This window comes from Eurosta solidaginis, chromosome 1, assembly GCF_040869045.1.
Source record: "Eurosta solidaginis isolate ZX-2024a chromosome 1, ASM4086904v1, whole genome shotgun sequence".
NCBI lineage: Eukaryota > Metazoa > Arthropoda > Insecta > Diptera > Tephritidae > Eurosta > Eurosta solidaginis.
In genome coordinates this window covers 5,734,239-5,761,929 of record NC_090319.1, presented here as the reverse complement: position 1 = coordinate 5,761,929, position 27,691 = coordinate 5,734,239, and the positions used below count along the sequence as shown (strand labels likewise).

The window sequence follows — 27,691 nt, the reverse complement described above, 5'->3', positions numbered from 1 at the left end:
CGCATCCGACAGCACTTTGTCGCCAAAGGCGATGGAAACTTTGTCATTGTGCCTAGATGGATTCGATAGAGACTTTACAGTGGACCAAAGTTTACCTACACCGGCAGAGAGGTTACAACCGCTTAGTTGCTCCTCCCATTTCGCCCGCTTGTGTTCATCCACAAGCAATCTGATGCGTTGGTTTATGTCCCTTATTTGGGGGTCGCCGGGATCGAGCTGTCTTATAAGGTCACGTTCTCTCGCTAAACTTGCGGCCTCTGCCGGGAAGTGGGGTCGAATTTCGGGAATTCTACCGGCGGGAATGAAACGAGCCGAGGCGGATTCAATGACCTTGCGGAAAGCACGCTCCCCTTGGCGGGCATCAGTTGGGATAGGGAAGGCAGCAAAGCGGTTGTCTGTATAAGATTTGTATTCGTCCCACTTTCCTTTTTTAAAGTTAATGAAAGTGCGTTTTTCTGCGACGATGAAGTCGGAGGGACGCTCGAACGAAATAAGTATAGGCAGGTGGTCGGATGCCAATGTTACCATCGGCTGCCAGTTGACGCAGTTTACGAGTTCTGCGATCACGATTGAGATATCCGGCGAACTGTGACAGCTTCATACCAAACGTGTGGGGCGTCTCCGTTTATAGTGCAGAGCGTCGTTTCTTCTATTTGATCCGCTAACATCTCACCCCTACTGTCCACCCGCAAGTTTGAATGCCATATTGTGATTGTTTCCAGTGAGTACGCCGCTGATATCAGGGCGGTATCCACTGGGGCAACAGGTGACAGGAGGGTTGTAGATGTTGATGATTTCTAGATTTGCATCGCCCGACCGGACAGATAATCCGCAAGAGGCGCAGACTACGGGACGTCCTAGGACGTGAACAGCAAGGAGCCACAAAAGATTTATAGAAGTTACGTGGACGTCTGGTTCGATACCTTCCCGGAGCAAGAGAATATGGAGCAGTCCCGCTGCAAGGAGCTGCTGGGAGGATGACAATTTGTGGGAGGGACGCAACAAATTAAATGGGGTTACACTGAAATGGCAGTCCTTGGTCGGGAAAAAAACCGACGGCCTTGGGAAGCGGGTGAATCCTTCTGAAATGGCGTTATAGATCCTGAGGAAAGCGTAATGGCGTAGTCGATTTTTAAATTGGCCCAAAAACGTAGTCAATTTACTACGACCGTAATGAAGTTCTAAACTGGTCAAGTACTAAGCAAAATTTTCAACACGCTCATATATACATACATAAACACATACGTATGAATAGATATTAATACGGTGATTAGCCACGACACTTTTAATATTTAATTCAATGCAAAAAAGTCGCAGCGAATCAATCAAGAAATTAATGAATTAATTATAAATGAATGCATGAATGAAAATCTTAATGTAGAATATGAGTGCCTTTGGTTGACAAAAACAATTAAAAAAGCGTAAAATATGCTTGAAGAAATATGTATTTTGTTATTATCATTAATTTTTTTTTTGTTTTTGCTATTGCAGATTTCAGTTTTGCAAAGAAAGCAAAACAAAGTTTTAAAGAATTTCCACTAACTGTACTAAATTTAAATTAAACTAAACGGCTTAAAATGTTACCGCGTTGCTGTTGTTGTTGGAGCTGTTGCTGATGTGGTTGTTGTTGTTGTTGTTGTTGTTGATGTTGTAGTTGCTGCTGTTGGTGATGTTTACTTATTCCCACGGTACGCTAACAGTGTTTATGACAGAATATTTATATAATGGTTTAGTGTAAATGCGTTTTTTTATTACATTTCATAATTATTGTTTTTTTTTTTTAATTAGATGACTTAGTGTTGAGAGTGTATTGTTCTTGGAAAGGGTGGCGCAGCGGTGAAAAGTAAAGAAAATAACAGCCAACAAAACAATTTTGATCAAAAAGAGTTCAATTCAAAATATACAAGTTAATTGACCACAATAAAAGTCAAGGAAAAAGTTAGTCCAATTTAAAAAAAACATGTTAGTTCCTACTAAGAACTTGGCTAACTCGCTCAAAAATTGTTTTTCTGGTTTTCAAATTCGCACGCAAATTGATTATTACAGCTGAAATCTGTATTTCAGTTACATCTGAACCCTTTAAATTTGAGATTCTCCATTAAAAACAATTTTTGCGACTAGAGATGATTTTGGTACTCAGTAAGCGAAAGTCTTAAAAAAAATCACCAAATGAACAAAGCCCACCACCTCAGAAAATTAACCCTTCATTTAACAAATAACATAACATGGCATTTTCTGTGAGTGCGCCGGCTCGATTCACGTGATATTATTATTTTTTTTTGTATTACGCTTTCTTTGCTAAGTTTAAATTATAAAATAAATAACTTTCGGTAAAGCGGGTTTAGCAATAATTTTCATACTCTGCTTCTACTTCCAAATCAAGGAAAGGACACTGTGTACTCAATTTATTTCATTAATTTATCAGGCTACGATAGGATGGGTCAGTGACTTTTTATATAAGAAGGATCTATGGTATGTGTGTAATAAGTAGGTCGTACACGCTATCACTAGTGTCCTTTAGTCGGAAGTGGCAGCCGTGGCCAATGCAGCTGAGATACCGGAAGAAAACTGCAGTAGCGTTAAATTGTATATAAACGACCAGGCTGCCGTTAAAGCGATAACCTTGCATACCAAAGCATCTAGAAGTGCGTGCAAGTAAGCGAATGAATTAGAAAAGCTGCATATGAACAACCAAGCAGGAAAGGTGTGCTACCAAGCGTATGGCTTCGATGTGTACAAAATCAAGTCAAATCAATTCTAGGAAACTTCTAGTATTTTCCAGTTTGGTCGTTGAGTAAACTTCCGATAACACTCTTGACAACTTTAGTCCATGTGCCGTTCCCGCGGACCAGCCAGCTAAACCTTAACTAATATTTAATTTAAATAAAAGTGCTATTAAATGGTGAGCTTTTTAGCTGAAAATGTATCTATCGAAAATCGGTTTATATTCGGGTAATTCTCTTTTTTCATTTAGCAAATACATATTTATGCATGCAATGCAACCTTTTTGAAACGTTAATTACATATGTATATCTAAGAACATTTCGTTGATTTCTTAGATGTACATTCTCACACTTTGTCTACCTTCAAGGGGTTCGCATCCACTGAAGTTTTTTGATTGATTTGTTATGAAAACAGACGCTGCACGGTGGGGTATTTGATCAATCTAGCTGGCCAAAACTAAAACAGCAGTTATTTCTGTTCAAAAAGTGGTTGTCTCACTTCATTGTTATGAAAGAAAATATTTGATAGCAAATTCACGGTGTTTCGCGCAGAATAACTATGTATCGGGACCCCGGTTTCGGATGGATTTCACTCCGCATTTCTATTGACATATTTAAGAAGGATTGCCACTTAGGGTTGCCACCTCACCTTTTTTATATTTCTTCGTATATACACTACCATCTCGGAAACGGCTTAACCGATTTGAATCAAATTTGGTACATCGATAAAGATTACATTTTAAGACTTTTCACCTAGGTGTTGCCACTGAGGATGTTTTCACAAGGTTGCCACCGTTTGCCAATAAGGGTATCAGTCTCTTTCAAAATTGATCACCACTCAAAAAATCGCGGGTATGCGGAGTCATTTTTGTTATTAAACTTTGAAACAAACACAAGCTTATATATTGCCAAAAAATTACTGGCATGATATGCCATGAAAAAAAGATATATCTTTTTGTTTGTAAGGTTTTTAAAAAATCTAATATTGAAACGTACTAGTTTTATATGAATTCAAAACATATTTACCTGTCCTAAAAGAAAATGTAACTAGATTTGATTAAGGCTAAACAAGTGAACAAGTATTTAGGTTAGAAAGTATATTGCTTTTTAATCCAAAAATACATCGAACTGTACACAATTTTTATACAACTTTAGATGTGCGCAGTTAGCTCTGTTGGCATTGTAGACGGCTTTTGGGGTATGTATACTTTTCAGTGGACATCTAGGAACGCCAGGGAGTATATTTAAAACAAATTGGAATATTTTGAAAAATCGACTTTTGACCAGCTAGATTGATCAAATACCCCACCGTGCGCCGTATCATGTTATATGATCCATGATCGCAACCAGTTTTTTATCACAATCGGCCCAATTTTAAATATTCTCGCGGACAAAATTCGTCCAATTCTCCAGGGAGAACAATAATTGGGGAATAAGAATTTCGAATTTTCGAAGGCAGCTGTTTTGCCGATTGAAATTTCTATTTTTAAGAAATTTAAAAGTTTAATTATTGCTGCGAGCTTGTTTAAAATTGAGAAATAAAATATAAACAATGCACAGTATTGTAGGGAACTAACTGAAATGAGTAATGAATTGGTGCCACAGCAACATCACCAGAGGAGCATAAGAAGAACACTGCGCACGATAAAACAAATCCGCCGGAGTTGCGAGTTGAATTCCTCTTGCGCCATATGCCCAAATCTATTTAAACCTGCAGTTTCTGGATGGCTGCATCGAGTTTACTAAGAGCTCTTCCGTTGCTTATTTATATACTTTTCAACTTAAAATAAAGAGTATTGTGCTAAAATATTAATGAATGTAGGCGAGTTCAACAAGCCATAGATGTTCGAATTAAAATTATGTTGTTACGAATATTAGCGACACTAAGGGGTACTGTCATCTCTAAGCGATGCTAAGCAGTGACTTGTATGCAACTCAATAGATCAATCATTATGTCTACACATATGTAGGTATACGCAGCGGAGAAGAGACGCACAAACACATGCAGACATCTTATCTGAGATGCTCCCAAAAGTATGCAATTATAATTGTGGAAGTGTCGCTCACAAATACACGCGCATATGAGAAGCTATACACGTGGAGTTATTTATTCAACAGCGGAATTGCAGTAAATTCGTTACAATATTAAACTAATAAAATAAAACATTTAAGTTAAACGGATTTTTATCGAGTATTCCATCTGCTACACAGCATCGTACCCAATACAAGAAAGTGTGTCTGAAAAAGTGCTTTTGTTCGCAGCGATCAAGGACGTAGAGTACCAAAACATATATGTACATACATATATCAGATACATTGAGTTAGGTTAGGTTGAAGTGACCAGTCCATGAAAACCTCACATATACTGAATGATTCCGCAGTGTTATCAGAAGTATTTTTAACGACAAAACTGAAACCCCCTATCAAAAATCAGGACCTATGTTATAAAATAACTACGTCCTCTTGGCGGATACTAGAAGCTTTCTAGGACCTATGCCACTTGCTGCTTCTAGATTTGACAGCTGTATCCTTCTGTCTGGCAAGCGCAGGGCACGAGCACAAAACGGCTCAATCGTTTCCTCCTTCAACCCGCACGTCCTACATCTGCCATCACTGACCAAGCCTAATTTAAAGGCATGTGACGCCAGAAGGCAGTGTCCAGTCAGGGTTGGATAGTGTATATTGATAACAGGATTCACCGGGCACGTTCCAGCGAAGGTGTACAACAACCACCTCTGTGTGGATTAGGCTTAAGGCCTCTATTTGATTATCTGAATCAAACGTCTAAGTGGGTAGGTGCCGGATCTCATCATGGTGTTTACAGAGATGTTTCCTTATCCCTCTTCGAGGCGTATTCTGCTTGCAAAGTTCAGATTGCCTTCAACCATGTGCGTAGCGGGGCCAACTCTTAGAATGTGACATTTTTGACTATCAGAAGACTAGAAGTGTAGTTTTCATGCTTCGATTGATTCCCGCAAAAGCTCCTACATTCCTTTATCACATTTACTTTATCTCTCTGGTCTTGTAATCCAGTCATGTTAAATTTTTTGGTGTCTATAAGTCTGTTTTTGTCAACACCATTCGTGTATGGAACTTAATCCAACCTGCGGTAAAGAACAATGTCAACCAAAGCAACTATAAGCGCAATCCATTAACTTTAGTGACCAAAGCCATTGGTCCTAATTTCTTTTGACCGACCACTTTAAGTACAGTTTCAATAATAAACATCTATATTGTGTAGCTTCATTTATTAGGGTTGAGTAATGCTGTGAACTTTTTGTGTATCATTCTTCTTTTATATATTTTTATATTTATATTTGCGTTATTATTAAATCTATCTGACCTAATCTGGGCGGCCTCCGTGGTGTGATGGTGTGATGCTCCGCCTATCACACCGTATGCCCTGGGTTCAACTCCCGGGCAAAGCAACATCAAAATTTTAGAAATAAGATTTTTCAATTAGAAGAAAATTTTTCTAAGCGGGGTCGCCCCTCGGCGGTGTTTGGCAAGCACTCTGGGTGTATTTCTGCCATGAAAAGCTCTCAGTGAAAACTCATCTGCCTTGCAGATGCCGTTCGGAGTCGGCATAAAACATGTAGGTCCCGTCCGTCCGATTTGTATGGAAAATCAAGAGGAGCACGACGCAAATTCGAAGAGAAGCTCGGCCTTAGATCTCTTCGGAGGTTATCGCGCCTTACATTTATTTTTTTTTTTCATCTGACCTAGAAGAACTTATTTCATCATTATTAGCGTTGCCTTGGAACTAAAAAACTTTATTTTGATGACATAGCGGGACAGTCATCTTATGTGCTTTCTTGTTACCTTTCGAAAGTGCGCTTATCAACGTTGGCCGCATCATATTTAAAACCTTGACTTGAAGTAGAAGTTCTCAAAACTATTGCCTTAGTCATCGTCAAAAATAAAGTTCCCATCCAAAACTTTTTACTTTTTCGCATTTGAAGGACTATTTACGCGGCTGCTCCCATGTGCAGGCTAGAGCCAGTGCGAGACTAAGTTATAACAAAGCATTTATAACGAGTCGTTTGATCAAATACAGACGCAGATGCGTTTAATACTGAACCATCGCCGCTTTAACATACGTGACCTTTCACAATTATTACATTTTCAATATACATTGCTTTGACTTTTGTTGTTTTTATAAAAACTAAAAATCCATGGATTATACAAAATTTCCAGCACTTTGAAGGGAGAATAGATTGTTCCTAACTTTAAGGCCTCTTCACATTCACAAATAGTACTAAAAAAAACAAAAAAAAAAACAACATTTTTAACTTACTCTAAAGAAATTTATATCAACAACAAAAGTTAACGAGAGCCAATCCAGTATCAACATAAACCAATGCATAAAACACAAACAAAACAAGTATACTTTGTAGCTAATCTTTAAAAAATGCGCTTGGAAAACTCATTTACCCGCTGCTCTGGTATACTTTAGGAGTGTACGAGTACATTAGATATGCTACTGTCGACTTTAGGGAGGAATTACCGTTTTAGGAGATAGTGACAGCTGCTTCACATTTGCTGTTAAACCATTTATGCTCGTATCTGTTATTTGCTGTTGTTCAGAGTTATTAACGACACCAACGCCAACACCACTGCCACTGCTAGTGGTTGTAGTTGTTGTAGTTGTTGATGTGTGACTATCAACCGCAAAGTTATTCGCAGCCGACCAATCTGTGGTGGTGGTGGTGGTGGTAGTACTACCTGTTTCCGTACCAACTATAAATATAAATGGTTTATGCGATGGGCTAGCCGGTACTGTATCACTTGCAGGCGCCTCACTCGATGCTGTAGTTGCCTGTTGCGATTGTGTTGCAATTTGTTGCTGCTGCAGGCGCTGTGACTCATCGGTTGTTTCAATGTCTGACTCATTAGTCTCCTCTTGTTCCTTTGAAGAAGAAATTAAAAATTGTAAACAATGTAAAAATGTATTATTACTTCAGCCACATACCTCTTCAGGACATAATTCATACGCCATAGTCCACGTATTTTTGGCAGATTGTGAACGTTCTAGCATATAACCGTTTGTGTTATCATTGCTCTGTGCAGGTGGTGACCACGAATACGAGTTATATTGACAACTACGTTGCCTCTCCAATTCGTCTTGCAACCATTCCACCGCCATGATCCAATGTCGAGCGATACCAGCATTCGAGTTGAGCATCTGTAGGGCCACCTGTGATTTGTGGAATAATTGTGTAAGGCATTTGATTATTTGGTATGCACGTTTTTGATAATGCGTCTTTGTGCGTTGTATTGTTTCTAGAAGGCCTTCACGCTCTTCCGCTACACCGTTAAGTGCATTATGTATGCGATGATGTTGCCACGAGTCCTCAATTAATAATATATGTAATAAAAGTTCGGTATGATGGCGCATATCGTGGCAATAGGCGAAACCACATTGCCAAAGTAATTCAGTTAGCACGGCACGTGAAAAATGTGGATTTTCCCAACTGCAATACTGCAACAATTTTATACCTTCTTCGCCGACAGCGGTATCTTCTATTAGCTTTTTAATGTAGCTGTCGAAGTTAAACAAAATTTGGGAATACAATTATTTTTCCATAAAATTACTATACACATTGCAATTACCCTGTTCGATTAAAAAGTATATCCGCACATTCTGGTGATAATGGAATCAATTCTTCTCGTCTTATATTTGAATCTTTGTATGGATTCTCGAGTGGTTGTGCATTTTGATTTGAGTTCTGGCACTTATCAGAAATATCACTGCAACGAATTAAATTCGAAACGACCTGATGCAACTTACTTAGCTCTGGGTATTGATATTTTATCGATGGACCAGGACCTTCATCCAAAGCGACTTGCATAAATATAAATGGGACATTCAACTGCGTAGACAAAATTAAATTGATAAGCAAATCAACACGCAATTGAATATATATCGAAATACCTTCAACAATTGTAGCTTTTCTGGTATACCCAATCCGACATACATACTAAACAAACTGAAGTAATGTGGCAAATGTTTACCATAATCAACAGCCTCACATTTTAATAAGTCTAACACGCTTATTAAAATCTGTTCGCAAAGATTGCTGCCTTCGTAGCCAGCCAGTGGCTCGTCCGCTATGGCAAAGTGGCAGAAGAAAACTACTAATTTCACAAATACAGCTCGTACTTCGGGAGAGGGCGCCATCAATATATATTCGCCCAGACGTGTTGCTGGATTAAGAAGTGCATTATTGGCAAACCATTTGCGTACCAATGGCGAAAAGCGTATGTGATGGGACAACGTATCATACCTGAAAAATTAGAAAATTCAGTCTCATTTTTATAATCTTATTATATATTTCAATGCTACCATTCTATTACTGGTCCACGTAATGACTTTTTCGTTCGAAAACCTGTGTGGAATAAGAATTGCGATCCAAGTTGTACCCCCAATAATGAAAGCTCCTCAGCAGCTGGTGTCTGTGGGAAGTAAATACATATTTTAGTAATACAGGCTGACAAAAGTTCAGATCCTGTCACTGGCTTATCATGTTTTAAAAGCGTTTGAAGACATGAGTTAAGGTTCAGCATCGCTTTTGCATGTCAGTCATATAATCAAATTGCTTTCGGAATTGGTTTATTCCAACTCTGACAGCAATTGGATTCAATTTGGAATGAACTTTTGAAGACCGCACGGGCGCTGCGAATAGTAACTTTTTAATCATAGTTTAAACTCAACCACACCAGAATGACTACGGATTTCGATGAAATTCGTCACACATATAGACAATAATCTGAGAAATGTATGAATTCATTTTTTTTTTATTTGAAAACAAGGGCAGGGGGAGCGTATAATTTCGGGACCATCTTTCCAGGGCCATTTCGAGATATATCTATCTTCGGATCATTTCGAGATTGTTTTAGAGTTCTTTTGCAGGTATTTAAGAACTAATTTTAGATTATTATTTCAATGAAGTGTTATGTTTTATTTTCTTGTGGGGATTGAGCCCTGAGTAAAGGGTAGTTATTGATCAAAGTTGTATTCTTTGGAGCCTATTTAATCTATATATGTGACCCGGTCTATGAAAAGGTGGCTTATGACTCAAAAAAGTTTTTCCAATTTTTTTTCTGGTTTCGATAGTTCTTGAGACGCTCTTTGACGTGGTGAAAACTTGCTTAGAAGTGTACTAAAAATGTAGAGAAAGAAGAGCACAAATGAAATACGATGAAGCCTTTGGTTTCTTCGATGCCACTTTGGTGGATGGTGAAGCATCCTCAGATTTTTTTGATAGCATTTTTTTCGATGGCCATGGAGCCAAAATATCGGTCAGAAACTGGTTTGTACTTTGCCTTTTGGGCATTACTGTTCATAATGCAAAAGAAAAACTACTAAGAAACTGAAGAAATGCATTGTTTATCTTTAACAGCTGTTTCTCGCAATTTATTTTTTGAGTCATGAGCCACCTATGAAGGCCGGGTCACATATATAAAAATCAAATTCTGTGTGTATGTTCGCTATGGAAAGGTAATATCCCACACTTCAATCACCACCAAATTTTGGTAATAGGTTCCTTCGATCAACGGGAAGGTTTTAGGCCAAAAATAATTTCGATATATAAAAGGGGCGTGGCACCTCCTATACAAATGGAATCTTTGGTACTGCATAACTCTGAAGGTATACATGCCAGAACATTGAAATTCAGTAAGGAGTTATATGAGGTCAATCCCTAACACCATCAAGAAAATTTGGAATTGGGAAAAAAGGGGCGTGACACCTTCCCTACAAATGGGATTTTTCAGAACTATGACTGCCGTACAAACTTAAGTTATTTTAACACCTAAAGTTTGACTGCATTGTTGAGTTTAGCTGTTATGCCGCAGTTAAAAAAAATTTTTAGTTTCAGCCTATCTACATCTTCTATAAAAATCAAATTCTGTGTGTGTGTTCCCTATGAAAACGTGTTGCCAATACTTCAATCATCACCAAATTTTGATTGTAGGTTCCTTCCATCAAGACGAAAGTTTTTCGTATTTCAGAATTAAGAATTTTAAATTTAAATGTTTTATTTTTGGCTATGCGAGCGAACTATCTTAGCTCCTAAAAATGATCATGTTAACAAAATCAATGATCGCATTCAAAACCAATTTCCTGGTGAAGTGACGAAATATAAATCGATCGACACAGTTACAAATGAAGATAATATTGTGAATTGTCCAATTGAATTTCTAAACTCCTTAGAACCAAAAGGAATGCCTGCGCATATATCAACTTTGAAAATTGGCTCACCAATCATGCTTTTTTGGAATTTAAACCAACCAAAACTGTGCAACGGAACCAGACTTTGCGTTTAGAAATTAATGCCGAATGTAATCGAAGCAACAATCATCAGCTGTAAAAGCAAAGGTGAAGGTGTGCTCATACAACGGATCCCAATGATTCCTACAGATTTGCAATTCAATTTTAAGCGCTTAATTAATTAATTACAATCAACAAAGCACAAGGACAATCGCTTACTGTTGCAGGCTTAAATTTAGAGAGTCCGTCCCATGGCCAGCTATATGTTGCTTGCTCTAGAGTTGGAACACCAAAAAATTTGTTTATCTTTGCACCGAACGAAAAAACCAAAAATATTGTGTGCCCACTTGCATTACAATAAGATGCAATAATAAAATGTTTTAAACGAAAATTTCACGAAATATGCGTACAAAATTCAATGCAATTTACAGAACAATAAATTATATTATCAACGAACAAAACAGAAAAAATAACGCAACATCCATTCGATCTCGGGCGTTACAAAGTACGCCGGGTAAAGCTAGTTACATATAAATTTTACTGAGGATTAATTTTCTCTAAGAAAAATTAATGCTTCTGGCAAGGTACAACGATACGGCTCTCCAAACATAAGGGACGGGTTGTTCTAGCAAGGAAGCTTTGAAGGTAAATCAAAATATTACGTATAAGAAATGAAAGGTGAAATTGAATAAAAATAATATTTACCATTTTATCAGGTCGTGTTGAAGGAATACTGCAACTAACTAGCTTTTTAATGAAATTGAAAAACTCCACGGAGAAAATACTCTTCGAGTGTAGGAATCTAATATTTTGATTGCTATTAAAGGAATTATAAAAATATATTATATGTCAAGTGCAAAAAAATTACTTACTACTTTACTTACCGAACACTGCGTTCGATCGGTTTAGGCATAGGCAACACTAAGTTACGGCTCTCAGCCAAAGACAATTGTTCCACACATGGTTCGAATTCTATGGGTTTTTGATCACAGCGTGTATAAAAGAGCATATATGCATTCCACCAACGTTTTTGACGTCTATATTGCATACGCTTCAAATTGTTGTCATATATCTCACCCATATAATCACCTCCAAAGCATTGCGCTTTCAATTCTTCATCCTCATGCATTTTACATTCGCTTACCTCACCATCATCGAATTTATACCATTGTTCTTTGCCAGTGGATGGATTTCTAATGAGGCATATTTGAATATATTACAATATAATAAAAATAAATTGAAATGTGATAAACTTGCATAAGGGCACGATATCCAGCAAAATTATCGATTATACTTGGGTTTGTCAATGAGGAGTTCCATATCAAAACGCAATAAGTGCACATACAATTTTATCGAATTTGAAGATAACCATGTTCTAATTAAAAATATCTACCAGACTGATTATAAAAATTATAGGAATAACTGCTCTTACTTAAAATTCCGATTAAAAATTTGGGTCTTTACTGAGACATTACCTTTCTTGACTACGTTTTCTCAATTTTTTCGAAAGTGTTCGATTGTAATTATTGTGTTTTGATTTGGAGCTCATCAAATTTACTTACTTTGATAATATGTAACTAAAGTAATGACCACCGGAAGCTTGTCCACTATGTACCACAATGCCAGTTAACTCATATTTGGTAGTCTCGCCATTTGATTGACAGTTGTCACCGACCTCGATAACTTCGCCTTCCAGTTTGGCTAAGCCAGATACTAAAATTGGGCCAAGAAAAGCAAATAATATTCAAATCACTTCTTGCTGAAGTACATATGTATGAACAAGAAATACTTACCCGTATACGGCTCCATATCAAGAACGCGCGGAAATTCAAAGTAATCATTAAATTTTATTGCGCAAACTCGCTCATAATCGTATTCGAAGCGTTTTAATTGAATGGCTAAAACAGGCGGCAGTTTTCTTACACACAACCGCTTAATGGTAACTACCTGAAAAGTCAATCAATAAACATGGAAAAGAAATTAGAATTGTTTTAAAATGTAATAGCTGCTGCTATAAAGCAGAAACACGAAGTATAAAAAAAGCTGAGAGTCCTTTGGAAGTCCTATGAAAATCAACACACATCACTTTTCATCGATTTTAAAGCAGTTTCCGATGACTGTATGTTGTGCCGCTATCTTTGTGAGTAAATGCAGTTTGAGGCGAAGCTTCCTAGCTGGGCTGTAATGACCTTAGTCGGACAAAGTGCACTAAATTTTACGCTTAGATGGGGTGATAAGACAGCCATTATATCCCGGAAAATACTCGATGAGTGTGAATAAACCAAATAAAAAGAAGTAAGAACGGGACTGTCTTCGGCTGTGCCGAAGACTTCATAACTTTCATGAATTGGGCTGAACAATACTCTTATCCCGTTCGTAATCTCCAAATAATCGGATGTATAAGATAAGAAATATATAGTGAACAGTTGTACATACCTAAACGATTTTTAAGATAAATATAAAATAAAAAATGGCAAAAAACCCCCTTATCTGAACGATCGGTTGTATGGGATATATATTATATATAGTTCCGATCAAAATGATTTTTACAGGAAATCTTCTATGATATATTAGAATATATATCACCACGTTTCACGTTTTTATATTGGAAACTTAGGGAGAAGTGGCCAAAAATCTTTCTATCTGAACGATCGGTTGTATGGGATAGGTATATACTATATACATATAGCTCCGATCAAAGTGATTTTGTCAAGAAATCTTTTATGGCATATTCCCACTCAGCATTTTTTGAAATTATTAATCATATTAGAGTCTTTTTCGAGTCTCCAGCATGATCAAAATAAGCATATATGCGCTCATTTTCTGATCAGAAAAGACTCCCTCGTCGGGAGAAAATGGTACCCTACTTGGTGAGCCTCTTTTAACCCATATTTCTAATCAGTATTTAGTCTTTTTCGAGTCAGATTTACCATCATTTATGAATCTTGTGGGAATAATTTTTAAGTGTGTTTTAAAGTTTTTGCGATCAAAAGAAGACTCGAAATCGGATCCCTCTTATGAATGAAATATGATTTATTGAAAAAGCAACAACACAATGTAAATCAGACAAAAATTGTTTACTCAATCATATTTCGATCCCCAATGTGATCAATTTGTGATTGCTTTACATGTTGTTGTTGCTTTTTCAATAAATCATATTTCACTCAAAAGAGGGAGTCGATTTCGAGTATTCTTTTGATGGCAGAATTGATTAACAGTTTTTCTTCGTCAAAAGGAGTCGAAAATGTCTCATTGTGGTGATTTATACTTTAATCAATCTTCCATATGATATGTGGGTTAGAATAAATATCACCAAGTTTAAACGTTTTTATCAGGCATGCTTAACCAACGAACCGATATCATTTCGTTACGATAATTAACGTTAATAAACGAAACAAAGTCATTTCGTTTCGTTTATTAACGTTAAAAACGTCAAATTAACGAAATGATTTCGTTTCGTCTTCTGCCATATCAAAACGGAATCAAATCGTTTATGTTCATTATTAATTTCAAACTATGCTGGCAAAGCTGATTGATGGCGGAGTCATTAAAGGTGAAAGCAATAGCCAAGCAGATTGCAACTTTTCTCATGAATTTTGACAGTACGAACATTTCTCAGAGTGTTTTTGACATTACCACCAACGAATTACACAAACAAATTATATGGAGTTTGTGTGTGTATGTGCGCTCGTTGTTACCACCTTACGGCTTCACCATGGCTATAGCATTGCCAGCACAATTCAAACATAAAGTATCACGTTTTTGTTAACGTTTTTAACGTTAACGAAAGCTTTTCGTTTCGGATAAAAACGAGATACAATTTATCTTGATAATTTCTTTATCGATAATATTTCGAAGTGTTTCAACGGAAACGGTGGAAATTTTTTGATAAACGATTAGCTTAACGTTAAGGTGCATCCCTGGTTTTTATATTGGAAATTAAAGGAGAAATTGCCAAAAATCTTTCTATATGAACGATCGGTTGTATGGGATATATACTAGATATATGTAGCTCCGATCAAAGTGATTTTTTCAAGAAATCGCCTATGATATATTGGAATATATATCACCGAGTTTCACGTTTATACTTTCTAAATTGCCGCAGGAGTGACCAAAATCGTCTTATCTGAACGATCGGTTGTATGGGAGATATATGTTATAGTGGTCCGATCCTACCGGATCCGACAAATGTCTACAGACGGACGGACGGACGGACAGACAGATATGGCTATATCAACTCAGTTCGTCGCCCTGATCAATTCGGTATACTTAATGGTGAGTCTATCTTCTATATTTCTCAACGTCACAAACATCGGACCAAAGTTAATATACCATTTCATGTTCATGAAAGGTATAAAAATAGGTATGTACTTTGTGTGAGGATGCAAAATTTCACGTTTTTTGTTGTCTGCATGTAAAAAATAAGACTACGAATCACGTATTTCAACAATATATGACGTAAACGTAAGTATTTGATGAAATTTGAAGCTTCTAGCCGTAAAAAAGGGTGAAAAATTATAGTTTATATGGGGTATATAATATATATACTACCCATCTCTATGATTTTTTCAGACAACAATATATGCTATATACGTAAGCAATTGGTAAAATTTTAAGCTTCTAGTTGAATATTGATGAGAGGGTTACGGCATTGGAAGGATGCTATGGCGAAAACAGTGAGCGAAGTAAAAACATAAACAATCTTTGCAAAAGTGTCGATGATCTAGAAAATACATTGGTGTCTAGTGACGTTGTTGTGTATGGAATACCGCAACTTACTGATGAGAACCTACCTGCATTGTTCTCTCAACTATGCAAAGCAATTAAAGTGGCCCCACTCACTATCCGCTCATGTTTTAGAATACGCAGCAAAAGCAAAAACAGTACCAATAGCAGAAACCCTCCTCCCATAATTTTTAAACTAAATTCGCCACACGACCGCTCTCTCTTATTCAAGGCAAACGTTAGTTTATTTCAAACAAATAACAAATCATTGACTCTGCGTGACATTGGGATCGATGCTGATGGAAAATTGTATGTGCACGAATGTCTTACCAAAAAGAATCGAGAATTAATGCAGTATGCTACACGATTGAAGAGACAAAAACATTTGGTGAGTGCATTTACAATTCGTGGGCATATTTATGTACGAAAGCATCGCACCAGTGAAGCAGTAAAGGTTCTGAATCGCGAAAACATCGATAGCATTGCAGCCGCTGCATGAGCCATAAATATGTCATCATATGTATTTTGTTATGATTAAGAAAATATTATTAATATCCAATGCTTATTCTCTTAAGAAATACTTTGATCGCCTCTCTTTTTGCCCTGTTTCCATTGTATATTCTTCCTTTCTTTCCCTTTCTATATTTGTAACTAAACGTTTGCAAGCATCTGTTGTATTTTGTTGGTCTGATTAACATCAGTGAGAGCACTAAACAAGATAATCTAAAACTTGCGCTTCAATTAACATGTGAGTACAACAGAGGTTTTAATATCTGTCACTTTAACTCTCGTAGCTTAACAGTCGCTAAGCTCGAATATCTAAATTATATTTTTCATGATGTTAAAATGGACGTGATATGCGTAACAGAATCTTGGTTCAAGGTTGGTATGAAAGACTTAATGTATACGTTGTGTGATTACTCATTGATAAGAAATGATCGATCCACTGGTAACAGAGGTGGCGGCATAGCCATCTATTTTAAACCTCACTTGCAATGTAAAGTTATACATCCATCAGGCTGTACAGATCTAGTTGAGAGTATTTTTGTAGAATTTTATGATAATGTTCAACAATGTTTAGTTGTTTGCATCTACAACCCCCATAACAGCAATGACCTTACCATGGTTTTCAATAAAATATCCGAATTGTCAATGCACTATGTACATGTCCTAATCTGTGGTGATTTTAATGTAGATATATTATCTGATAGTAATAGATCCAGGAACTTGCTATGTAAATTTAACTCTGTTGGTATTACCATTGTTAACAAATACGCTACACGTTTCGCGCCTCAATGCAGACCAAGTATGCTGGATCTCTTTGGTGTAAGTGGCACTAGAAATATAATGCATATTGACCAATTTCCTTTAGCTGGAATTTCTGACCACGAGTTAATCTTGTTATCTTACGATGTTGAGTTCAGCAAAACTAAAAATGCTGTGTAACTTATGTATAGGGATTTTAAAAAAATAAATATGAATGCTCTCCAGTATGAAAGTTTCGCAATGGACTGGAATTACTGCTATCTTCTTCCGCATATTGAAGATAAGCTATCTTATTTCGTAATGCTGGTGAATTATTTATATGAAAAGTATGTTCCTATTTCCGCTACCAATGCAATTGACAATAAAAAGCCTTGGTTCAATAATAGAATATTACAGCTTATCAAAAACCGTAATAATGCTTATAAATATTGGAAGCGTAACCCTACAACTGAGCGGTGGGGAGAATACAAAAAATTAAGAAACAAATTAACAACTGATTTGCGTCAAGCCAAAATAAATTATCTCAAAACCAAATTTAATGATAACGTTCCTTCAAAAATTCTGTGGAAAAATTTAAAATCGTTGGGAGTTCGTCCGAAGGCTGATAAAACTTGCGTTATTGATGCAAATTTAATGAACTCGTATTTCATAGGAATAAATAGAGGGCATGACCATGTTTCAAAATTTGTTGTGGATCAGAGCTTAGAATACAACCACTCTAATAAATTAGCATTTGTTTCAGGCACTGAAGATGAGATCGCCAAGTGTGTATACAACATCAAGTCGAATGCTGTGGGTGTGGATGGACTTAGTCTACGCTTTTTAAAATTAATATTGCCCTCTGCACTCCCCTCTCTTACACATCTCATAAACTTTGCCATAACCTCATCTACGTTTCCAAACCAATGGAAAGTAGCAAACATTGTCCCTATAGCCAAGAGCAAAAACTATGACTGCCCTCAAAATTATAGGCCTATAAGTATTTTACCAGCTTTATCGAAAGTGTTTGAAAGGTTTATTGCTAATCAAATAACATCTCACCTGAGCAAGAATAGCCTGCTGGCTGACAGTCAATCTGGCTTTAGAGCTGGTCACAGCTGTTCCACAGCCATGCTCAAAGTAATGGATGATATTTGCCCGTCTCGATGGCAAATTACTTACATTTTTAATTCTTTTAGATTTTTCTAAAGCTTTTGATACTGTCAATCACGATATATTACTTTTGAAGCTGAAACATTATTTCGGTTTTGACTCAACTTCAATTAAGCTTATTGAAAGTTACCTCTCGAGTAGGCAACAACAAGTTCAGTGTGGTGAAGTAATTTCTGAACGTAGTAAAATTCCCTCAGGGGTACCTCAAGGATCAATCTTGGGTCCTATACTATTTACAACTTTTATCAACGACATCGTTCATTGCTGTCAAAATTCGTCAATACATTTATATGCTGACGATACTCAGATTTATTTTTCACGCCCAATAGGACTTGGGGAGGATCTTGTCTTTAGGCTAAACGAAGATCTTGATAAAATATCAGTTTGGGCAGAAACAAATGGCCTTTGCCTGAATGCGGAAAAAACACAGGTCCTGCCAATATCGCACGATTCGGCTGATCTAACTGCGCTATCACCCATAGTTCTCGATGGAAATATATTACAGTATCAATCCGTCGTTACTAGTCTCGGCTTTAAAGTCAACACCCGCTTAACATGTACACACCACATTTCCTGTAGTATATCAAAAATATACAATACTTTAAGAAACCTGTGGCATACCTGTTTTTGCCTACCTCATAACATAAAACTTAAATTAGTTAAGGCTCTGATTGTGCCTCAAATAAGATATTTTGAAAATGTGTATGGAGATTTAGACTGCGAATCTAAAAATAAACTAAGTTTGACTATTAACAACGTGGCAAGATTCATCTATTGTAAAAGAAAGTTTGACCACATTTCACCATACTCAAAAAATATACTTGGATTTAGCATAGAAGTCTATCTAAATGTCCGAAATGTTTTGTGTTTATATAAAATAATTAAATTTCAACAACCTAGATATCTTTATGAGAAAATAAAATTTGTACAATCTTCGCGAACTCACAACTTCGTAGTCCCTAGGCATAGCACAGTAGCGGCTTCTAGATTATTCTTTGTTAGTGCTGTGAAATTGTGGAATTCTCTACCTATTCCAATAAAATGCATTAAGTCATATGGATGCTTCAAAACGGCAGTAACAGATCTCTTCAAACACTAACCCTCCCCTCCTCCTGTTTCAACCTACCTACCTACAACGCCTGTGTCGTATTGTCTAGAACTAATGTTAGCTTAAGCTTAAATTTAAGAAGAAAAATTGTATTTAACTTCGTGAATATGTGCAATGAAAGACTCCAAGTCTTAATGTACTTTGAGATAAATAAATAATAATAATAATAATAATAAAATGGGGCTGAAATTGCGAAAAGTTTCTTATCTGAACAATCGGTTGTGGGGGATATATACTATATATACGACCGATCTCATCCATTTTTCAGACAAAAATATGTGCAATGTACGAAAGCATATGGTGAAGTTTGATGCTTCAATCTGATAAATTGAAGAAGATATGACAAAAATTTCCTTTTTCTGAAAAATAGGTTGTATGGAGGATATATGCTATAGTAGTCCGATCCGGCCGGTTCCGACAAATCGGACACCTATCTCAAAAATTGAGCGACTAGTTTGCATACAAACAGACAGACGGACATGGCTAAATCAACTCAGCTCTTCATCCTGATTATTTCGGTATACTTAATGGTGGGTCTATCTATTTTCCTTTAAGGACTTACAATTTTGAGATTCGTGCCAAAGTTAATATACCATTTCATTTTCATGAAAGGTATAATAATGAACGCATAGGATTAGGAGAATAAGGATACAGAGAAACTGGACAAACAAGGAAGGCATGGAAAAGATAAATATGTCATTCTTAAACTCTAGTGTAAACTTTAATCTTCTGTCTCGCACGCCCTGTGCTCTACCACTTAGGTAAAGCTTACAACAAAATTAATGGTGAAAATTTCATGCATATAAAATTTTAAAAATTACATTCAGATTAAAGTTTTTATCGCGCCTCGTTTTGTCCCTTATATAAACAGAGCGCTATCAATGTGAAGATGTTGAACTAATAACCGCGTACATGCATATCTGTGTTACATAATAAAGGCTTTATGAAAACGTGATTGATGATGCGCTGACTTTGTATATGACACATACATATAAGATTTCATAGCAGACTCATTCTGAATAGATAATGCATTAAATAAATCGGCGTCAATAGAGAAATTGGCACAGCAGTCAGGACTTTCCCCTCCATATCTTTTCTATGCAATTGTATGCGTAATTTTAATCAATATTTTAAAATGTTGCTAAGTAAAACGGTTCTCATAATATTTTCTATAAGTCAAGCAGTTTCAAGAATATTAAGCCTGAAGCCCTATACTATCAACTTCAGACAAGTATAGGGAATTCTCTGAACAGAACGCATCAATGATATGCAATGCATACATTTATCTTCATGTTTAAAGTAAATTTTTTAGCGGAAACTCTTGCAGAAACGCTCGTGAAATATATGAAAATAAAATTTGCTTCACGCCTAGCACAGAGAGCCCTTTGGAAGTCCTATCACTCTGCCGTGAGCCTTACACTTTCAAAATGTTTACAAAGAAATTCTATGCGTTACTTTTCGTTTGGGAGGTCGATATTTAAATCTTTCTCACCCAGCTCTGAGATCAATGAATTCCAGGACTTTTATGGTGTTAAGCCACACAAGGTACTTTTAAAACTAAGTATCTTGGCGCAAGAAATATTTTAACTGGAAGGCAGAAATACTTCTTGAAGGCTATAACTTTATAAATGTATAGCGAATGCGATTAAAAAATTTTATTTTTATATTCAGCTTTTGAAGCAAATGCAAAAGAGATTTGATTTTGGAAGAAATGTTTTGTGTACAGTTGGTGTCAAGAGTTCTTCGTTTGTCTTTAGTTAAAGCACCAAGTTTACAAAAGAATAAGGGTAATATACTTGCACTCTTCAGACGTGCCTAGCCAGCTATCACATGTCGCAAAGTAAAAACCCGTAGCACAAAGACTTTTTCCTTTTATTATGGCCAAGGAAAGTTTAAAAATCTCTTCAAACACGAGGTTAAGCGAGATATGACGATATATACTGTGACGAATATTATCACTAATTGATACTCACATCCCTAAGGTTATTAAATAAAGGCACAACACCATTAAAGAAAGCTACATAAACACATTAATCATCATTTACACATGTACATACAAGGCAGCAGAGAGATACTCACCATCAGCCGAAGTAGTACTCACATATACACACGCATATGGCTATGCGAGAGACTATAAACTACAAATATACATGTACATTAGGCCACTGCGATTTGTGGGGATGCAAAAAGATCGCCCATTGCTCTATGAAAATCATATTCTACGGATCAAAATAGGAAACTTTGCCGAAGGAACCATACCTCTAAAACGAATTATGATGCTTGGGTATATGACTCATTGGGTTTTCGATAGTTGCTGCTTCATCTGTGAAAGCAATGAGCGATTTTTAAATCGACCCGCCCTAATGTACATATATAGCTGGTAACCAGGCAAGAAATTCGCGAAGTTACTAGACCTTAGGAGAAATGGGACAACGAGGCAACAGAGAGTATAAAATCAGCGAAAGCTGAGTAGTCAGTAAGCAGTTTGATTTAAACACGCTATCAGTTGCGAAGTGAAGTATAATTGTACTACTCCCAAAGTAATCTAATAAAGACCATTTTGCATTACTGAATATTGGAGTTATTTATTCAACAATTTAGCGATTCGAACGTTTGCAGAAGGTGTAAAATAAGCGGAGTTTTCCTAAATTCGTTACAACATATAATGAATTGTGAACTCCTTTGTATAATAATAAATAATAATAAGGATATTTTAATGCGATAACTTGTGAAAATTTATATGCGTGTGAATGGTAACTTGACCATTTCTTCAGAGTAAACGAAACCACTTGTATGACATGAACGGCAATTATGAAATAATTTAAAATTTAAATATTTTGATGTTTATAAAGTAGATTGATCGTCTCAAAAGTGAGCGGCTTACAATTAAAATTTTTGTATATTTGACAGTAAAAAGATATTAAGACTTTGTTAAGTATATATGTATGTACATACATACATATATGCACTGTATAACATTTCTTGAAAAAAAAAAATTTTAATATACATGTTACTATTTACATTGTTGTTGTTAATGTTGTTGTTGTTATTGTTGTTGTCGTTGTAGCGATAAGGACACTCGCCGAAGGCCTTAGGGAGTGTTATCGACGTTGATGGTCCTTTGCCGGTAACAAGCACCATAAAGGTACTAGCCCTACCATCTCGGGAACGATTTGGTATGACCAAATGAAACCTACTATGCCATCCCACCCTACCACCCTCCCACCCCCTATTACATTAATGAACTTAACTAAGTTTAATTGAAATAAAATAATATTTGAATAAACTTATTGAAAATATATATAAATGTTTTTAATAATGCATTTTTTCCGAATTCGTCATTTTTTTCTTTTAAAATCTTCTTTTTTACATTTTTTAGATTATATATTTTTTTGTGTGCTATATATTAATCCTTTGATTTTTTCATATATTATTATTTTTTTTTTAAGATATTTACATAACAACATGTATAAGCGACATATATACCTTGTCTAACAATGTTTGATGTAAAGAAAGATAAAAGCATTTAATCTACACTGAAAGAAAAAGACTGGTAAAATCAACCGAAATACGGGTCAATTCAACCGAAATTTCTGTCAATTTTTATCCATCGCAACAAGATGTTGAATCAACTGCGCACAAATCGTTGATTCGTAATTGACCGTTTTAGTAGTCAAATGAACAAAAAAAGTTGTGACGACAGCTTTGTATGAAAGTACCTATGTTTCCATATAAATAAATAAATGTAAGGTGCGATAACCTCCGAAGAGATTTTAGGCCGAATTTCTCTTCCAATTTGCGTCGTGCTCCTTTTTAATTTTTCTTACAAATTGGCGGGACGCGACCTACTTGTTTTATGCTGACTCCGAACGGCATCTGCAAGGCATTTGAGTTTTCAGTGAGAGCATTTCATGGCAGAAATACACTCGGAGTGCTTGCCGAACATTGCCGAGGGGTGACTCCGCTTAGACAATTTTTCTTCTAATTGAAAAAGCTTGTTTCTAAAATTTTGATGTTGCTTTTCCCGGGGTGTGAACCCAGGGTCTTCGGTGTGGTAGGCGGAACACGCTACCAGGACCGACGAGAGGGGAGGGGGAATGGGGGGCTTCCCCCGGGCCCAGGGTTTCTCAGGGGGCCCGCGATTTAGAGGTACTGAGACATTTTTTTTAATTCAGGATTCTTTAGTTGTTCCATGTGCACATTTCAAAAGCAACGAATATTGATTTTATGACTGGGCCTTCGAACAGTGAGAAGACAATAAAAACATCAAACAAAAATGTATGTTTACATGAATCGGAAATCGTAAAGTTTTCGTGGTGACACTGATTAAGATTCATCTTCAAAAAGTCTTCCAACAATACCACCAACTCTGTATCAAAGTCCAGATTATTTAAACGACTTCGATATCGGCACCATGAATAAAGAAAGAGGTCTAGCTTTCAAAGGCGAAAGTATATATCTTGGTGACGAAACAATGGACATTTTTTGGGCATCTAAGTTCTCATAAGCCATTATGATCCGATACTTAGAGATCATTTGGAGAAAGTTAGGATTTCCCAATAGCAGCACAAACGTTTACAAGTTCACTATCTTTCCCCAGACATTTAGAACGAGTTTATAGAAATTTGTGCAAAAGACCTGAGGGAAACTATATTAGATCAACTCAAGAAGGCCTAGAATTTTGCTAATATCATTGATGCTAATATCATTGATGCTATGCCTGATGCTAGTCATGTTGTCTACGTTCATTTTGCGCTAACTCCATTTCAATTCGAAAGCAACAAATTTTACAATTCAAGAACGGTTTTGGGCTTTCGTGAATTGTAACAACGAAATCGCTTATTTAATTTGCCATACTCTAGGTAAACATTAAATCCCATTATCGTGCACAAGGGTACGATAACGGCGCCAATAGGAAAGGGGCTTACATCGGAGCTCAACGTCACATTCTCGACAAAAACTCGAATGCTGATTACTCGCCTTGTGCAACTCACAGTCTGAATTTATGTCGTCTTGATGTTGCAGAATGTTGTACGGCTGCAATTACTTTCTTCGGAGTTGTACAAAAATATTTTACTATATTCAGCAGCAGTCCACAACGATGGGACATCTTTAAAAAAAATGTTCCGAGCTCTCTTCATAGTCTTTCAGACAAAAGCCAAATTTGACTGCGCAAGCATACGGAGATGTTACCGGCATTCTCAAGTACATCGACAAGTTCGAATGTATCCAGCTGTCCTAAATTTGGTTCAAAATGCTGACTACCATTAATGAAAGAAACGTGGTCCTCCAAGCTAGAGACGCCACCATAGATGTTAAGGTCCGACATCTAGATGCCTTATTAGCTGATTTGAAGTTGATCAGGAACCAATGGGAAACAACTTTAAACGAACGCAAAACAGTTTCTATTCAATTGAACATTACGCCAAAGTTTCCGGACATTCGAAGGAGAAACCCCAAAAGACGTTCTGAAGATAATTTAAATGAGATGATTACGGATGATTCAGAGACTAATTTTAAAAACAATACATTCCTGGTGGTCGTTGATTCGGTAATCACTGGCATTACTGAACGATTTGCAGCTATGAGAAATTTGAGCGAGACGTTTTCCTTTTTGTGGCAATTTGAAGACATGGATGAAACTACGGTTCGGGCGAGCGAAGCAATATTTTTCGCAAAAGACAAGTCGGACATTTCTCAAAGCTTAGACAGCGAAATAATTCACTTGAAACACATCTACGAAGCAAATTTTGAAAAAGGTCTGTCACCATTGGAATTGCTAAATGCCATCTACATTAACCTGGGTCGATTTGTATGGATGAAAGTTAACCGATATCGCACCATCGATGTTTCGATAGGATTTGGGCTCAGGAAAAAAAGTTCCACTACGCATACCCAAAAAAATAATTTTCGAGCCTGCAAAAAAATGGCGAAAGGGTATTGTTATAAAAACGTCGGCGATAACAGTTTTTTGAAAAAAAAAAGATTTTCTGGGTTTTGGTTGAAAAATGTACCCTTTCGCCATTTTATTTTCGCAGGCTCGAAAATTATTTTTTTTTTGGTATGCGTAGTGGAACATCTTTTTCCTGAGCCCAAATCCTATCGAAAAATCGGCGGCGCGATATCGGTTAATAAATCGACCCAGTCTAATCTACATACATAAGTTCAAAATATGTATATAATTTTCCCCAACATTTGTGTTGCTTTACGTATCTTTTGCACTATACCTGTCACTGTAGCTAGTGCAGAACGTTCCTTCAGCGTCCTTTCAAGGATCAAAAATTTTCTTCGATCGTGTTCATCTCAAGAGCGAGTTTCAGGACTTGCCACGCTTTGTTTTGAATCCGTTTTGGCAAGCCAGTTAAATTTTGATATTATTATAAAAAATGTTGCAGCGAAAAAAGCAAGAAAAGCCACTCTTTGAAATCCGAACCTTCTATATTGAATAATTAAAATTTATTATCATCATTAAATTTATCAGAAATGTATTAAAAAGTTACCAAATAACTAGAAAAGATTATTTGAAACAATATGTGGCTGTTAAAAGAGAATTTTATTTCTACGTTACAATCACCCCTATTCTGCATTTCGATTACGTTCCCGTTCTACTTAAATCGAAGTTGGGTATTCTGCATTACGACGGAATCGTAACGAGAAGAGGAAGAGCAAATGATTTTCGAAATCAGCTGTTTGTACGGAATGTGTCAATATTGGAACAAAATAAATTAAAGCAAATTTGTAAAAAACACTGAAAAACGTTTATATTTTATTATCCACGCCATTTTGTACAAAAAACGCAATAGAATATATTGCCTGAAGGTTTAATGTGGCCACATAAATCGTTCCCGAGATGGTCGGGCTAGCACCTTAATGGTGCCGTGGTACCGGATCTGTATCCGTGTATCCGGCAAAGGACCATCACATCGATAACACTCCCCAAAGCCTTCGGGGAGCAACCTTATCGCTACAACAACACCAACAACATTAATTTGAATTAATGACGTCTCATTCATGAATCATTATTAATGGAACAGCAACCAGAAATGCTGAGAGGGCCATCAATTCGTTTTTTATCCTCATCTTCGTCTTGTATTATAGTTATTTATATGGAAGATTCTCTTATACATATGTATGTACATATGCATTTTACCATTTCATGTATTGTTGTTTGTATCAAATTTTGTTTACCATAGCGGTGTTTCCTTTTGCTTGTTTACCTTTTTTGTGTTCATATTCCTCTTGTCTTAACTTTAAATATTAAGTTAGTCGACTAGGTGAAGTCAAGAATGTAGGTATATGATGATATACTTTTGTGCAATTTGGTTTTATGTGTTTATTAATATTATAACATTTTTCAGTCCTGATGATGATTTCAAATTGAAATCGAAATATCGACCTAAATATAACGCTAAATATATACAACAAGTGTGTGTATTTCATTTAAGGTGTGGCCTAGAGCTCGTTTAAAATCATTAAAATTATTTCAATTCAAAGGCCGAAAAAGCAACAAAAATAATATCAATTATGGAACGGAGAGCACACCGTAACAACAAAAACACGTACAAGATCTACGGAAATGTGAAACATAAGTATACAAATAAAACCAACCAATGTACGAAACAGTATCAGCACAACTTACAACAACATAGCAGGTTGACGGAGTCGATCAAGTTCCTCGTTAGATGTAGAAAAAGTGGGATTATACCAAGCTTCATTAACAATGCCACTAAGAACATAATTTACATCATCAACTGCAACATCAACAACAACAGGATCTCAAATAGAACAGCAAATTCAGTATCGAATTATTTAACAAATGTACAAAAAAAGCTCCTTAACCTGATCATCAAAATTAAGCATGAACTACAGAAGCAGAAAATAAGAGAGGTAAATACATTGAAAAGTAAATTACAACAAGAACTTAATGTCGAAGATTCGACCATATTTTTTGAAAGTGAGAAAGTCTTGGCACAAAATATAACAACAAAAATTAAAAGAATACAAACGAACAAATATGATAAACTTATAGAAAAACAAAAACAATTACTGAACATAAAAAGCGTACCGCAATGGTTTTGCAATACCACACAAACCAATATACCCACAGACGTACAGTGGATTCTCTCACTAGGCCCAAAATTTTCTCTACCAACAACAAGGAAAGGCTTTCCTTTATTTAAAATGATTGCAGATGGCGAAGACTGTATACAGACGATTAAAGACAAAGAACAACAAGAAATTGAGCGGAACAATTTCACGACATTAATACGGGACCACCTCAAAAAAACAGATGTTAGCGCGAGAGATAAATTTATATTGAATACACTACAGTCAGCAAAGACGTTTCTTAAAAATAACAAAGAGTTGTTGGTTCTTAATGCGGACAAAGGAAGCGTGACTGTTATTATGGAAAAGGCTGATTACGAAGCAAAACTGCAAAGCATA

General features: G+C 36.2%; 1 protein-coding gene across 10 annotated transcripts in view; it reads right to left on the bottom strand.

Moving 5' to 3' along the window:
* The window catches only part of faf (ubiquitin carboxyl-terminal hydrolase-like faf), a 131,510-nt gene that overhangs the window by 17,466 nt on the left and 86,353 nt on the right, over positions 1–27,691 (bottom strand). For 7 of the 10 annotated variants that reach the window (XM_067778221.1, XM_067778289.1, XM_067778231.1 and 4 more), the window contains 9 exons: positions 12,789–12,942; positions 12,558–12,708; positions 11,880–12,188; positions 11,701–11,812; positions 9,070–9,179; positions 8,659–9,010; positions 8,337–8,596; positions 7,696–8,266; positions 7,231–7,632 (listed from right to left, as the gene is read on the bottom strand). In XM_067778221.1, coding sequence (XP_067634322.1) covers positions 7,231–7,632; positions 7,696–8,266; positions 8,337–8,596; positions 8,659–9,010; positions 9,070–9,179; positions 11,701–11,812; positions 11,880–12,188; positions 12,558–12,708; positions 12,789–12,942 — 2,421 coding nt within the window. Of the gene's footprint in view, positions 1–1,427; positions 1,694–7,157; positions 7,633–7,695; positions 8,267–8,336; positions 8,597–8,658; positions 9,011–9,069; positions 9,180–11,700; positions 11,813–11,879; positions 12,189–12,557; positions 12,709–12,788; positions 12,943–27,691 lie in introns of those variants that run through there. The other 3 variants (XM_067778278.1, XM_067778271.1, XR_010951788.1) reach the window with 3 other exon arrangements.